Source organism: Podarcis tiliguerta (genome assembly GCF_965153285.1).
Source record: "Podarcis tiliguerta genome assembly, chromosome: 11".
In the NCBI taxonomy this organism is placed as follows: Eukaryota; Metazoa; Chordata; class Lepidosauria; order Squamata; family Lacertidae; genus Podarcis; species Podarcis tiliguerta.
The window spans coordinates 15,706,966-15,723,706 of NC_139544.1; the positions used below are offsets into that span (position 1 = coordinate 15,706,966).

The 16,741-nt window shown below is 43.6% G+C and overlaps 1 protein-coding gene across 2 annotated transcripts in view; it reads right to left on the reverse strand.

Moving 5' to 3' along the window:
- Window positions 1-4,152, reverse strand: part of GRAMD2B (GRAM domain containing 2B) — a 51,958-nt gene extending 47,806 nt beyond the window's left edge. For both annotated transcript variants that reach the window (XM_083404538.1, XM_083404540.1), the window contains exon 1: window positions 3,897-4,152. In XM_083404538.1, the coding sequence (XP_083260664.1) occupies window positions 3,897-4,024 (128 nt within the window). In that variant the 5' untranslated portion in view covers window positions 4,025-4,152. The remainder of the gene's footprint in view (window positions 1-3,896) is intronic.
- Between the last annotated feature and the right edge of the window lie 12,589 nt (window positions 4,153-16,741).

Below are 16,741 nucleotides of genomic sequence, written 5' to 3' on the forward strand. Positions count from 1 at the left end.
GAAATACATGGCTGAACGTGCTTTTCTAGTGTGGTTTGGACAAATTCAATTCCCCTTTTCAAGGTTAACAGCTTTCACGGCAACAGCCAGGTTACCTTTTTATACTTGAGGGTACAGGGTAACAGAAGGAAATTCATTAAGTGGTGGAGGAAGACTGGTATATATCTCATTCCTTTCAGGATGAGTTGTGATAGTCCCAAGACTGGCAGAAGGCCCAAACAACACTGCGTTGCAAACTTTACACAATTCACTTCCATAAGTACCTTGAGAACGCTGACTGTCCATAGGTACAGCGAATACACCATACAATACAGTCATACCTCGGGTTACAGACGCTTCAGGTTGTGCAATTTCAGGTTCCGCACTGAACCAAACCCAGAAGTACTGGAACGGGTTACTTCCAGGTTTTGGCACTTGCACACACGCAGAAGCACTAAATCACGCTTTGCACATGCACAGAAGTGCCGAATCACAACCCGCGCATGCGCAGATGCGGTGCTTCAGGTTGCGAACGTGCTTCCCGCACGGATCATGTTTGCAACCTGAGCGTCCACTGTACTTTAAATAAACCACAAGCAGATCAGACTCTAAGGCTGTGTACGCACTAACCCATCTGTAGCACAAAAATGTGGGTTTTTTAAATCAATCCAGAATTATTCATGCTCATCCTCAACATATGCCCCAGGTGATGCCAAGCGAAATGAGACAGGAATGGCGGCATCTGCCCAAGGGCAAGGAGGATTCTTAGGTGAGGGTGGAGATTGCTCAAGTGGCGACTGGGAGAAGCATTTTAAAACAAGTGGGAGGGCTGTGTCCAGTCCTTTAAAAAAAAAAAAAGTTTAGGGGTACCCTCATTTTGACTCAAGAAAACCACCATTTTATAGTTCAAATCGGGAAAAGTGAATACAATAAATGAACAAAAGTACAAAGATTCACAAAATGTTTAGGGCTATGCGTACCCCTGCGTACCCCCAGAAAAAAGCACTGGGTGTGTAATGCTCTGGGGTTCTTTTGCTCAAGCTTAAGCTTAGCTACCTATCCTAGCCTCTGCCAAGGTATCTTTTGAGCCTTCAACTTGTAGCCTGAGCAGATGCAAAGGTCATGTGCTAACTTCCTTGATACAACTCTCAGGATTTCCTGAACAGTGAGTCCAAGTCTTTTGTTTGAGGGTAGGAATCAGGACCTTCTAGATCCTGCTGTCCACAAGGTGTGGTTAATTGATATGGAGTTGGAAACCCTTCCCATGATTAGGTCATCCATGCCTTTTCCTTCTTACACATGCCCCAGGTGGAGAAAGGAAGCGGTGATTCTGGTCTTGGTATATTCCCACCTATAGCATCAATGGGCAGGTGCGCCCATTTCAAAAGGACACACCATGGGGTAAAACAACGAACTTTTATTTTCACAGCAAAACTAGTTTTTTAAGAAACACTTTTCAAGAGCAAAAATATGCAATAGAACTAGATTTTGTGTGGACTACGATATAAAAAAGCAAGCACTCACTTTCTATTGATTCTAGAATAAAATGTTGTGCGGCTGCAGCCTCTATCAAGATAGCTGGTGCCCATTTTATTTAGCTCGACTGAATTGCCCGCTGCTGATTCAACACAAAGCACACAGAAATGATTGCATTTCTCAGCGTTATTGGCAGTTGTTGATATTCAATAGCTGATTCGAACGAGACATCTAATTTGGGAGGGGAGACGGAATATTTGCTTCTGTACAATTTCTCACATTTGCGACGTCAGCAATATCAAAGTGTCTCATCAACAGTTTGATAGCATTATGTAAGGATGCCAAAGTTCTTGCTTGTGGAAGCTTCACAGTGCAACCGTGAAACTGATTCCTGCTACCTGTGAAGTAGGCTTAGATTTCATCACAAAGTTGATTTAAAGTGCACTAGAAAGTGCCAGCTCCAGCATTTTTAGGGGGTGAGGAGAGGGGCTTGGGCAAGGTACCCCCAGTGTGTCTGGTAACCTGGGATATCCAAATCAAAAATTATTTCGGTCCACATCTCACCTTTTGGGTGCTATGGCAGTACTGTGGGTTGGGGAGCTAGACCACATTAGCTCTAGAGATGGGATAATTTGCTTATTTCCAATCCACTACAGTGGTACCTTGGGTTACATACGCTTCAGGTTACATACGCTTCAGGTTACAGACTCTGCTAACCCAGAAATAGTACCTTGGGTTAAGAACTTTGCTTCAGGATGAGAACAGAAATCGTGCTCTGGCGGCATGGCAGCAGCAGGAGGCCCCATTAGCTAAAGTGGTGCTACAGGTTAAGAACAGTTTCAGGTTAAGAACAGACCTCCGGAACGAATTAAGTACTTAACCCGAGGTACCACTGTACTGTCATTTTAATGTATTTTACTCAGTTCTGTTCCATGGTTGAATTACTTAGGGTTGCCATATGTCTCGGACATAGCTGGTATTTGGCCTTCGCACAGTGTCTGGGAGAAAAATGGTTAAATGTCCGGGAAATCCAGACATATGGCCACCCACGTTGGGAATGTCGATTTGGGTGAATTTAATAATAATAAAGCTCAACAACTCAAAAAGATCAACAACCTTTGTGTCCGGATTTTCACTTTTTGAAATTTGGCAACGCAAATGTACATTATACATTTTTTTAAAAAAAGAAACCAGAATGCACATATAAATGCATACTATTTATATATTTAAAGCCCCACGAACTGTTAGAACAGCCAGAAAATGACAAAATCTAGTTGAAAGCATGATTCCCATCTGTACCTTAGTCTGAGAGGTGTGGATAGGTTCATTTCATGTAGGAATGAATAAAGATCAAATTCTCCATGCACCCCTATTTCCGTCATATCTACTATGGTAGTGAAAATGAAGCTTGTGTGGGAAATGTAAAGAAAAATAAGGTACTTTCTATCATATCTGGTGGACCTGCCCCAAGGTGAAAAACTTCTGGGAGAAGATTTATAATGAATTGAAAAAAATGTTGAAATATACATTTATTAAAAAACCAGAGAGGCCTTTCTTCTTGGAATAACAGGTTAGGAATTGCCCAAGAAAGATGTTAAATTATTTTTGTATGCCACAACTGCTGCTCAAATTTTATTAGCTAAGAATTGGAAAACACAAGAAGTACCAGCGGTGGAAGATTGGCAGATGAAGATGATGGACTTTTCGAAGCTAGCCGTCCTGACTGGAAGAGTCCGTCACCAGAAGGAGGAGGAGTACCAGGAAGAATGGATTAAATTTAGTTAAATATGTTAAGTTAAACTAATTGGAAAAAATTGCAAATACCAGATAGGTTTAGGATTTAAATATGTAATGTGATGAATCAATATGTTTAATGTTGAATTGGAAAGAAAGAAAGATGTTAAGCGATTAAGTTAATTTTTAAAGAATATTGGATTTGGAAAACCGTTAAAATGATATACATTGAAATTCAACCAGGGGGACACGAGGAAGTCACTTAACAATGTAACTAAGCTTGATTTAATACGGTGGAGATTTATGTTTGTTTGTTTATATGTCTGTTCATTTAAATTTTTTTTAGGAAAATTAATACATTTTTTTGAAAAAAGAAAATGAAGCTTGTGTGAATCCAACTGAGACCAAACTCTCTAAAACTGCTGCGTAGATTAAATGGGGTGTGTCAGAAAAGCTTGCCTCTATTCAGTTATCCCTAAACATTTTAATTATGGGGTCTGCCTTTACAGAATCCGAGCTTGGCAAGGCCTGATCCTTGATGCAAAACTGAAACTTCATTAACGTCCCAGGAGAAATGTATCAGCTACACTGAGTGACCCACTTAGAAGCAGTAGATAATAATCCATTGTGTCATCGGTAAGGTCATAATTATAAACCATTAGGTCAAAATACTCATGGAACGATTGGAAAGAATCTTTTAAACATACCTGATGAACACCGATCCAGTACTCTCGGCAGCGCTGAGGGGAGGAGGGTCATCGCTTGACTTGCGGGAGCGAGACCGTCGCTTAAAATGAAAGTCCAAGTCTTGTAGATCATGCATCTTCTTAACCATTTTAACAAAATTAAATGGCCGTTGGGAAAAGAATAAATGCTTCTCATCTGTTCCCAGACATATCCTTCCGCAGCACAGGTGTTTGCTGATATTTGATGTCAATTTTTATGCTGAACCTAGTTCAGGAAGGAGTTTTCTTTATGAGTTAATAAGTTACCTATTTGAACAATGTCACATGCCTCTTGTGTACCTGTCTGAAGGTAGCCTTATTTACTTAGTACTAAGACCTAGGTATTAGTAATACTAATATACCGCTAAGGTGGCTAAGAAATCGAGCTATTTAAACATATTCCTTTGGTAAACGAAGCAGTATTTGAAAGCTGTACTCTCGCAACATGGCTCATTAACCCGCTTCTATACAGAGCGGCATTGCTAAACACAGTTTGCCAAATCTGTGCAGTAAACTGAGTCTGGGTATTCTAAGCACTGGTAAATCCTGCCTCCCGTTGAACCCTGCTAAATCCGCTGATTTCGGTGAGATCAAGGCTAAGTAGCAAAGTACATGTTGTATCAAAGGTTGGCACAGGGCTGGGGAAAACCCCTACCAAAGAATCTGAGGAGCTTTCAGAACTCAAGGTCAGACTCAAAAACTACAGGAGATGCACAATTGGATTCCACCTTGCTTTCTATTTTTTCTTAAGAGGAGCCCTGAGTTGGAGCCCTTCCTTGCTTGCCATCCCCCAAATTCCAACCTTTCCCAACCGTGGGTCCCTAGATGTTGTTGGACTACAACTCCCATCATTCCTCGCCAGCATGGCCAGTGGTCAGGGGCGATGGGAAATGAAGAATACCTGGGACCCATGTTTAAGAAAGTCAGTCAGTCACAGTGACGGAGCAAGCCGATTGGGTGCCTGGGGCGGCGCTTGTGCCCTGTGCCCAGGGGCAGGGCCAGACGGGGCAGGGCGCTCCGTGGGGCCACCGAGGAGTCTGCCTGCCACTCAGTCGCCCTACAGCTGAGGGGGAGGCAGCGGGTGGACCATTTGGGGCAGCACGAAGCTTGTGGACGCCCAAGCCACAGCGTCACTCCCAGGAGAGACGCAAGGCTCAGGCGTGCTGCAGGCCCCGCAGTGAGTGCTGCCTAACATTTTGTCACCCCCCTCAGTGTTGGCACCCGGGGCAACCCGCCCCCACCGCATCCCCCTTACTCCGCCCCTGGTCAGTCTGTCTGTCTGTCTGTCTGTCTGTCTTTATTTGATTTGTTTACCACCCTATAACCAGAAATCTCAGGGCAGTTCACAACATATTAAAAACAAACAACCAGAAAATACATAATAAAAACAAAACCAACCCAATAATTTTCCCTTCCACAACACATTTTAAAAGGGCATTGTGATGGCCTGGGATTCGGAACTCAGGTGCTGAACCTGAGGAATCCCAGCCTGCACAGGATTCCCCACCTCCAGAACAAGCTGAGCCAGGGCTGGGGCATGAGCCTGAAGGGTCCTCACCTGTGCTGGATCCTCAGGTGCAGGCATCAGCTGAGTCTGCTCTGGCTCCTGAGGGGGTGGAGGACCCATTGCCTGCAGGTGCTCCACTCTCAGCTCTGTCAGGGGAAGCTGAGGCTGCCTCTGGGTCCGGTAACCCTCCAGCCTCTCCTGAGCTGCAGCGGCTCAGGACAGAGAGGCGGAGGGAACTAAGTTCCCGGAGGAGGAGTGCTCGCCTCCAGGCCAGGAGAGGCGAGTCACCTGAGGATCGGGGCTGCCCTGTGCCTCGGGGCAGATAAAAGCCAGCCAGCCCCAGTTCCAAGTTGCTGGAGCAACATTGTTGGTTGACAGTTCCTGCCTGAATCCTGTCCTGCTTTCGTGCCGGAGCTCCTGACCTCACCCGACTCCCTGCCCTGCACCCAGCTTCAACTTCTACGGACTGCCTCCCTATTGCACCTTCGACCTCAGACTGTACTTGGACCTCGCCTCTCAGTTAGCCCACGGGGCCAGCACAGGCACTGAATGTCAATCAGCCAAGGTCTGGTTAAAGAGGAACGTTTTTGCCTGGTGCCTAAAGGCACCAGCCAAACCTCATTGGGGAGAGTATTTCACAAATGGGGAGCCACTGCAGAGAAGGCCCTGCTCTCATGTTGCCAATCTCCAGATCTCTCATGGAGGAGGCACACGAAGAAGGTGTCTAGAAGATGAGCAGGGGCTTCCTTAGACCTACCCATCAATGCCTCAAGACTAGATGTGGCAGACAGGAGCCCACCTTGAGGACTGGCTTCCGTATGTGGAATAGGGAGGGAATGCCATCTTGTCCTTTACTTCTGGCAGAAAACTGTTTTGGGGCCTAGCCCTGGAGTCAGAACACGAGGCGACTATGCTTCAAGTCGTTGCCTTTGGCCAGATTGCACAAAGCTTTATGTGACTCGGAGATGAGTTTTGACTTGGCTGGTATATCTCACGACAAAGCTTGCATGAAGGTATCTTCAAGTAAAGCAGGCATGGGATACCTGCTGTGCCCCCCCCCAATGGTCTGGGAGAAGAGGAGCCATCGCCTAGCATCATCTAGAGGACTACAGGTTCCTCACACCTGAAGTAAAGAGACATGATTTTTAGTCCTGACTTCACGCCCGTCGAGACAGAGAGAACTTCCATTAAGGAAGGTATGGAGTATAGAGAAACGTTTTTTTCTGGGGCCAATATACAAGCACAAGACAGCAGCAATAAAACAATGTCTGTCCAATAAGATGAATCATGTGTGCAACTGTGTCTGCGTTCTCGGTTGTTCTCTCTCTTTCCCTCCCTCTCACACACACGCCTTGAGGAATTGGAAAGCTGCATCCCCTTCAGCGATCAATATCAACGCAGTTTGAAAGAGCCAGAGGTTCGATTGCATTTATGCCGTGAGGCTGGTAGCATTTCTGAGCATTTAAGCTGGCCAGGAAGTTTCCACAATGTGGAATGCTTTCCCACACAAAACATCCCTTGCTATTTGCTCGTTTCGTTCCAATACTTAAAGCCTTTCATCAGTTTTGTCTCAAACATGATTCAAATGAAGATTAAACAGAGTACACAGAGTATCATAAACCAAACGGCATTTTAAAAAAATGCTTATTAGTATTTGCAATGTTTTGGCAAAATAAGTCCATCTAGTTGCATTGTACAGTGGTACCTCTGGTTAAGAACTTAATTTGTTCCGGAGGTCTGTTCTTAACCTGAAACCGTTCTTAACCTGAGGTAATACTTTAGCTAATGGGGCCTCCTGCTGCCGCCGTGCTGCCACCGCGCGATTTCTGTTCTCATCCTGAGGTAAAGTTCTTAACCCGAGGTACTACTTCTGGGTTAGCGGAGTCTGTAACCTGAAGTGTTTGTAACCTGAGGTACCACTGTACTTTACAAGCCTGAGACCTGCTCTCTTTTAACACTATAAGAACTCTGAGCTGGATCTACATTGATCTCCTAAAGGTTATTAAATATAATGTTCTATAATGTTTAATCACAAGTGGTTCCCAGGATGTCTCTAGTCCAGTCACTGATGAGACCCAGACCTGCTTAGCTTTAGCAAAGTGGTGGCTTCATAGAATTGTAGAGTTGGAAGGGACCCCAAAGGCCATCTAGTTCAAAGTGCAACCGCCTGCAATGCAGAAATCTCAGCCAAAGCTTCCATGACAGATGGTCATCCAACCTCTGCTTAAAAACCTCCAATGAAGGAGAGTCCGCAATCTCCCGAGGGAGACTGTTCCACTGTTGAACAGCTCTTCCTGTCAGAAAGTTTTCCCTAATACAGGGGGACCTCGGGTTAAGTACTTAATTCGTTCTGGAGGTCCGTTCTTAACCTGAAACTGTTCTTAACCTGAAGCACCGCTTTAGCTAATGGGGCCTCCTGCTGCTGCCACGCTGCCGGAGCACGATTTCTGTTCTTATCCTGAAGCAAAGTTCTTAACCTGAGGTACTATTTCTGGGTTAGCGGAGTCTGTAACCTGAAGCGTATGTAACCTGAAGTGTATGTAACCCGAGGTACCACTGTATTTAGTTGGAATCTCCTTTCTGTCAGGAGGTCCTACACACGAGTAGGAGTCCAGCAGAGACACATGCCCGACTGGCATGTCTCTCCCTCCTGGTGGTTCGTTCGGAAGATTTAAAATCTTTCTCCAGCCCAAACATCACAGTGACTGATACCTCAGAGGCATCAGCACACTTTAGGATCAGCATAGTATAGGCAGTCAGCGTTCAGACTCAGTAGCGCAGCATTTTGGCTAAACGATGTTTATTTACATTTATACACTTGGAGCATCATAACACAGCTCCTTCCTCTTCAGTATCAGACAGCAAAGAAAGAGAGAACAAAGGACAAAAGTCCTACATCACAGAAACACAGTAATCCAAACATCCTGTCTCCATCACTTGCCACAATGTGGGATGAAAACATACACCATCATGTGATAAAAACAATCCCATGACTGCAACACAGGAAAAGAATCCTAAGACTTCCTTGTAACTTGAAGCCATTGATTTGAGTCCTACCCTCCAGAGCAGGAGAAAACAAGCTTGCTCCCTCTTCCATGTGACAGGCCTTAAGATATTTGAAGATGCCTATCCTATCTCCTCACAGTCTCATCTATTCCAGGCAAAACATGCCCAACTCCCTCAACCATTCTTCATAAGGCTTGGTTTCATGTGCCTTGAGACCTTACCCATATGAGGCGATGCTCTGCTTTAACTCCCAGATAGGTAGACAGGTTACCCTGTGGCAACAAAACAACAAAGGTTGTGTTATTTGCACAACAAAGGTGGCACAAATATTTTACATGTATTGCTGTTGTCCATTAATTCATTGATTGCTTGTTTTGATCATTCTGATGCTGTTGGCTGCCTTGATTTTTTATATATAGAAAGGTGGAATACAGATATTTTCAATACACAAGCCTAGCTTGACAATCTATGTTGCACAGAGACAAAGACTTATGTTTACTTTGGAGGGCAAATTGCAAGTTCTACCAAATGGTAGAATCCATGTCTCTGCTGGAACGGAGATACTTAAAGAGAAAACGTACAAAACAGTTGCCGGATCAAAGAAACACCCAACAAGAAGGCAAGGTCTTGCGTCAAAACTGTGAAGGAGTGATTTGAAAAGCCTGCCGGTATCAATCTATCTAGACAAACTGCACACTGTTGAAAAGAAGCTGACATATAGCAGAGTATTTATCCATCAAATCTGATGGTTATGACATCCTGCGGTTTATCAAGCACTGTTTGGAGATGGATATGTCCTAGGGAAAATAATAAAGGGGATTTTCAAAGGCTTGGACAAAAATAATACCCAACGACTTACACAAAACTTAATCTTCTATTTATTCTGAAGAGTGGTGGGAAGATTTCGTTTTTTAAAATAATAATAATAATCCCGTTTCTTCTGTAGGAAAGGTGAGTCCTAGTTGTCAGCTGAGTTATATGCCTTCTGAAACAAATCTTTCATGTTTTTTGGGGGGTGTTTGTGTGCTCACCACCTCTGTAAGCAGTGACTCATACAAAAGCCTCAAAGCGTGGCATAGTATGACTGATTCATCAACACATCTGATGATCGTGAATGGAGTTATTCATAATGAATTGTGATAACAATCTCTAAGTCTTAGCTGATGGAAAGCTTATGCTCGATCACAGTTTCCAGTCGGTGATAATGTACTAATGATGGATTTGCTTCTAGTTAGGAAGGAATCCAATTCATTATGAATTGTGCACAATATAATGCAATTATCTAACACACTTGATTGTACTTTGTCCACAAGATGCATTTTCAAAAATAATTCTAATTTTGTAAAGAGATGCAAGCCTAGACCACCAAGGAACAAGAGGAGGAGAAACATAACGATGCCTTATGAGGAACGGCTAAGGGAGCTGGGCATGTTTAGCCTGGAGAAGAGGAGGTTAAGGGGTGATATGATAGCCATGTTCAAATATATAAAAGCATGTCACATAGAGGAGGGAGAAAGGTTGTTTTCTGCTGCTCCAGAGAAGCGGACATGGAACAATGGATCCAAACTACAAGAAAGAAGATTCCACCTAAACATTAGGAAGAATTTCCTGACAGTAAGAGCTGTTCGACAGTGGAATTTGCTGCCAAGGAGTGTGGTGGAGTCTCCTTCTTTGGAGGTCTTTAAGCAGAGGCTTGACAACCATATGTCAGGAGTGCTCTGATGGTGTTTCCTGCTTGGCAGGGGGTTGGACTCGATGGCCCTTGTGGTCTCTTCCAACTCTATGATTCTATGATTCTATGAACAAGTAGGTGATTTTAACATGTTTTATGCACTTGAGAACTTGTGAACTTGGCTGAAGAGGCATGCCAGGTGTTAAAGTGGCTTGTCTCTTCTGCCACATAGCTAGCTGCAGTAGAAACTTCTCAAAGCCATTTGGCTCTTCAGGTTAATTTCCTTCCCATGTGAATGGTCAGTCTTGCCTTATGCCATAGGGAGTACAGTTACACCTAGAGCTCCAGAGTTTCCACTGATGCTCGCACAGGATGAACTATTGAAATCTGGGGTAATTAAATGAGCAATAATGCCAAGAAAGCAATACATACTCATGTACAAAGAATGCTTAAATAGCTGGAATCCACATTAACATGTATTAATATAAGCTTTAAATCAAGGATAGAAGGATGTGCTGTCAATATAATGATGATATAATGGATGGCGTTTATAAGTGGTCCATGTTTCACAAGCATATAGTAAGGTTGTCAACGGTGTCTCTGAAAAATTTTACACATCACTTGGGAAGACAGGCGAACTAATATCAGTGTCCTGGAAGAAGCAAAGATCACCAGTGTTGAAGCAATGATTCTTCAACATTAACTTCGTTGGACTGGTCATGTTGTACGGATGCCTGATGATTGTCTTCCAAAGCAACTACTCTATTCCGAACTTAAAAATGGAAAGCGTAATGCTGGTGGTCAACAAAAGAGGTTTAAAGACTGTCTCAAGGCAAATCTAAAAAATGTAGTATAAACACTGACAACTGGGAAACACTGGCCTGTGAGCGCTCCAATTGGAGAACAGCCTTTAACAAAGGTATCATGGGCTTTGAAGACACTCGAACTCAGGACGCAAGGGAGAAATGTGCTAAGAGGAAGGCACGCTTGGCAAATCCACACCGTGATCAACTCCCACCTGGAAACTAATGCCCCCACTGTGGAAGGACGTGTGGATCCAGAATTGGCCTCCACAGTCACTTACAGACTCATTGTTAAAACCGTGTTTATGGAAGACAATCTTACTCGGCTACGAGTGATTGCAGAAGAAGAAGAAGAAGAAGATGAAGAAGAAGAAGAAGAAGAAATAATGAATTCATAATAACTCAGCTGTCAAATGCTAACATTTTGTTTCAACTTTCAAAAATGAATTGCATTAAATATATGGACAGCTTTTGTTTATGTAAAATCCTGAGATTTTTCTTTCTTTCTTTTTTTTAAAGAAAGGAAAATAGTTTCGTGCTCTATATTGTGTACATAAGGTGTTGTTAGGAGTAGGATACAGTGCTTATGAAAAGAACAATAGCCGTTTAAAACAATGCCTGTCTTTAGGCAATTTATCAGTAATAAACCTTTAGGCATTTAAATGGCCATTAATCTACTGAGCACTCAGGGCTGATTTCCTTCAGAATGGATCGGTTTGATCTTCTTGCAGTCCATGGGACTCTCAAGAGTCTCCTCCAGCACCATAATTCAAAAGCATCAATTCTTCGGCGATCAGCCTTCTTTATGGTCCAGCTCTCACTTCCATACATCACTACTGGGAAAACCATAGCTTTTACTATACGGACCTTTGTTGGCAAGCTTTTCCTTAGGATGTCCCTATTTTCATCGGAGAAATGTTGGAGGGTATGGAGTTATGTGACCCCTGAGCCAAGGAGATAAGTAACTATACACCATTTAGAAGACATCTGTATAGGAAGTTCTTAATGTTTTATAGCATTATCATATACATTGGAAGCCGCCCCGTGTGGCTATGGCAACCCAGTTAGATGGGTGGGGCATTATTGTTATTGTTATCAGTATTATTGAATAGGATGTCCCTATTTTCATTGGGACACGGGTGGTGCTGTGGTCTGAGCCTAGGGCTTGCCGATTAAAAGGTCGGTGATTCGAATCCCTGCAGCGGGGTGAGCTCCCGTTGCTTGGTCCAAGCTCCTGCTAACTTAGCAGTTTGAAAGCACGTCAAGTGCAAGTAAATTAATAGGTACCGCTCCGGTTGGAAGGTAAACGGCATTTCCATGCACTGCTCTGCTGTCGGTGTTACATTGCGCCAGAAGTGGCTTAGTCATGCTGGCCATGTGACGTGGAAAAACTGTCTGCAGAGCAGACAAACGCTGGCTCCCTCAGCCTGTAAAGCAAGACGAGCGCCACAACCCCAGAGTCATTTGTGACTGGACTTAACTGTCAGGGGTCCCTTTACCTTTACCTTTATTTTCACTGGAGAAATGTTGGAGGGTATGGTATTTGATTTGGTAGTCTCTATGCCTGGTCTACTTAAAAAGTAGAGACATCACCTTGCCAACAAAGGTCTGTATAGTAAAAGCTATGGTTTTCCCAGTAGTGATGTATGGAAGTGAGAGCTGGACCATAAAGAAGGCTGATCGCCGAAGAATTGATGCTTTTGAATTATGGTGCTGGAGGAGACTCTTGAGAGTCCCATGGACTGCAAGAAGATCAAACCTATCCATTCTGAAGGAAATCAGCCCTGAGTGCTCACTGGAAGGACAGATCGTGAAGCTGAGGTTCCAATACTTTGGCCACCTCATGAGAAGAGAAGACTCCCTGGAAAAGACCCTGATGTTGGGAAAGATGGAGGGCACAAGGAGAAGGGGACGACAGAGGACGAGATGGTTGGATAGTGTCTTCGAAGCTACAAACATGAGTCTGACCAAACTGCAGGAGGCAGTGGAAGACAGGAGTGCCTGGTGTGCTCTGGGCCATGGGGCCACGAAGAGTCAGACACGACTAAACGACTAAACAACAACAACAAATGCCTGGTTTTATTCTCAGTGACTTGCCCAGGGTCTGTATGGTTCAATGAAAAGGAAAATAGTTTTGCAAACAGTCCAGATAAACTGTTTAAACTCCTATTGATTTCAATGAGAGAGTTAAGTCCATGCTCAGTTCTCTCCTATGAGAATCAACAAGACTTGAAAGTGGTTAGTAGTGACGGGATTATTATTCTTCCTATTGAGAACAAGAAGCCGTGCCAAAGCTTCCCTCAACATCACAGTGTAGTTATGCCATCTACTGTTCTCTTCAAGTATCACATTTAATTTGGCTTGGCAAAATTGTGTGGTGAGCCCGTTTATTTGAATTGTGACGAATTTGGATTTGAGAGGCAAATTTCATATCTCGAACCAAAGATGCAAAAAGAAGCTTAGGTGGGGCAACAGCACAGTAATACCAAAGAAGTCCAACCCGGCAAAATAAAAACAGTTCTGGCTGATGTGTTGAAAATTAGCATAAATCCATATCAAAATGTGGCAATTGTTGGTAACAAAAGGCCAATTTGTAACTAAAGTGTCAACGCATCAATCGTTAGAGTCAAATTGATAACGAGCCAAAGTCTAGGACATGGCAAACTAAGGCCCAGGGGCCGGATCTGGCCCAATCGCCTTCTAAATCCGGCCCGTGGACAGTCCAGGAATCAGCGTGTTTTTACATGAGTAGAATGTGTCCTTTTATTTTAAATGCATCTCTGGGTTATTTGTGGGGCCTGCCTGGTGTTTTTACATGAGTAGAATGTGTTCTTTTATTTTAAATGCATCTCTGGGTTATTTGTGGGGCCTGCCTGGTGTTTTTACATGAGTAGAATGTGTTCTTTTATTTTAAATGCATCTCTGGGTTATTTGAGGGGCCTGCCTGGTGTTTTTACATGAGTAGAATGTGTGCTTTTATTTAAAATGCATCTCTGGGTTATTTGTGGGGCCTGCCTGGTGTTTTTACATGAGTAGAATGTGTGCTTTTATTTAAAATGCATCTCTGGGTTATTTGTGGGGCATAGGAATTCATTCATCCCCCCCCCCCCAAAAGAAATATAGTCCGGCCTCCCACAAGGTCTGAGGAACAGTGGACAGGCCCCCTGCTGAAAAAGTTTGCTGACCCCTGGTCTAGTACTATAGACTGCTTCAGTCTGTACATTATTGCAGTGAAAGAGTCCATACTTGCAACCAATTGATCTCAGATTTTGCTAGTAAAGCAGTGGTCTACTGTATGTGTTACTATTATAAGGCATGTTGGAGTGCTGATCATCCAGTGGCCAGCTCTCCCTTGATCTGAATCAGGCACTCCAATTCTAGGGGGCAGAGGTGTCACCAGCCCCCTCAATATTCCTTATCAGAGGGCTCAGCGGGATTGGCACAGTCTAGCAGAAGACTGCAGCAGCCTGAGTGCCATCTCCCGACACTTCAGAGGCTGGGGCAGCTGTCCGCTAGGAGGCACCAGTCTGGCCAGTGTAGCATTGGAAGATACCAATATTGGGGGCCAACCGGTGCCTGTGCTCTCAGTGATGCTCAGTCTATCTCCTTGTCTCAACAAAGTTACCTCCAACTCCTCAAAAGGTTCCATCAACGGAGTCTCCGAAATTCTACACACCACTTGGGAAGACAGGCGAACTAATGCCAGTGTACTGGAAGAAGCAAAGATCACCAGTGTCGAAGCAATGATTCTTCACCATCAGCTTTGTTGGACTGGTCATGTTGTTTGGATGCCTGATGATCGTCTTCCAAAGTAACTTAAAAATGGAAAGCATAATGCTGGTGGTCAACAAAAGAGGTTCAAAGACTCTCTCAAGGAAAATCTAACAAAAGTAGTATAAACACTTACAACTGGGAAACACTGGCCATGTTGTGCGAATGCCTGATGATCGTCTTCCAAAGCATCTACTTATTCCAAAGTTAAAAATGGAAAGTGTTTAAAGAGGTTGAAAGACTCTCTCAAGGCAAATCTTAAAAAAATGTAGTTAAACACCAATACCTGGGAAACACTGGCTTGTGAGCGCTAGTATTGGAGAATAGCCTTTACCAAAGGTGTCATGGGCTTTGAGGACGCTCGAACTCAGGACGAAAGGGAGAAACGTGCTAAGACGAAGACACGCTTGGCAAACCCTCACTGTGATCATCTGCCTTCCAGAAACTCATGTCCCCACTGTAGAAGGACATGCAGATCCAGAATTGGCCTCCACAGTCACTTACAGACTCACTGTTAAAACTGTGTTTATGGAAGACAATCTTACTCAGCCTCCTTGTCTCAACAAAGTTATAGTCCCCCTCTCCTTTTCTAACATTCACTGCACAATTTTAAAAATCCAGTATATTAAAAAGATTCCGATTGTGTACCTGCAACAGATAATGCATTATTTTTAAGTACAAGGAGGATGGTGTAAATCCATGTGGTTTATTCTAATCAGACACTATAGGGCTCTCAGTGATAAAAACCAGCTTTGGAAAGCACAGTTAGAGATCTTTCCATTGTATTTTGGAGCAGTTATAATAAGTGTTGGCAGGATAGCATGCAATTCTCACCGCTTACGTTTAGCTTTGGTTATAGCTTCAAATGTCCTCGTACCTCACACGACAGGAAACGAATGCAGAAAACAGAAATCAGTGACAACTGCCGATAGCTTTTATGAACTGGATGGCACCTCCATGCGACTGTAAAATGATAGGCTGCAATAAAGACTTCCAGTGAATAGGGCATAACTATGTAATAGCAACAGAAAAAAGGCAAATTGTTGAGCATGTAAAGGTGTTTTTCGGGTTGATTTACTTTTCTCGCTCTCTTTAGCTCTGCATTGCCTTTTCTTGCCTACTGAAATTCAGAGGTTTTATTGTATTTCCATTGACTGCCAGACAACCTGCTAATGAGGGCAGAAGCGAAACGAAGCGGACTCGACTCAACCGAACATATCCAATAAGCTCTTAGTGGCTTCAGCGGATGATGCGTTTGCATTTAGACAAATGGAACACAATGGGTTTTTTTTTTCTATTAAGAGCTACAGCCAGCCTGAAAAAGATGCCGGGCAGCTTCTGAGCATCAGGCGCACAAAATTCATGAGCTGCAGGAGAGGATTATTATTATTATTTTAATCCAAATGAGATCTAACAGCATTCATTGCTGAACAAAATGATTTCCACCATCGTTTTCCGATCTGGGCAAGACTTGCTCCCAATATGTTAGGAGTCAAAACAACGACTCCATGAATCAGCAGCCTTGTGTACTCAAAGACACGGACAGGGTTGGGTTGGGGTTCAGATGTGTTGATGTAGTGTATGGCGACTCTTTACAGCCCTGTGTTGATGGAGGACATAGCAACAATTGCCCATTAGTGGCCATATACAGTACCACCCAAGGGAACAGGGGAAGCTATAGAAAGTGACCTTTAGTGTGTATGGCCTGTCCCTTAAAGAAACCACATGTCTGGTTTGTGATAGCAACTCATACCCTCCAACATTTCTCCAATGAAAATTTCTTCTTCTTCTTCTTCTTCTTCTTCTTCTTCTTCTTCTTCTTCTTCTTCTATTTATACCCTTCCCACCTTACTGGGCTGCCCCAGCTACTCTGGGCAGCTTCCAACAAATATAAAAACATAATAAAACATTAAACATTAAAAATCTTCCATACACAGGGCTGCCTTTACATGGCTCATGGGTTGGATAACTCCATACCCTCCAACATTTCTCCGATGAAAATTGAGACGTCCTAAGGAAAAGCATGCCGTTCCATGATCAAATCAGAAACCTGGGTGGCTTCCATGAA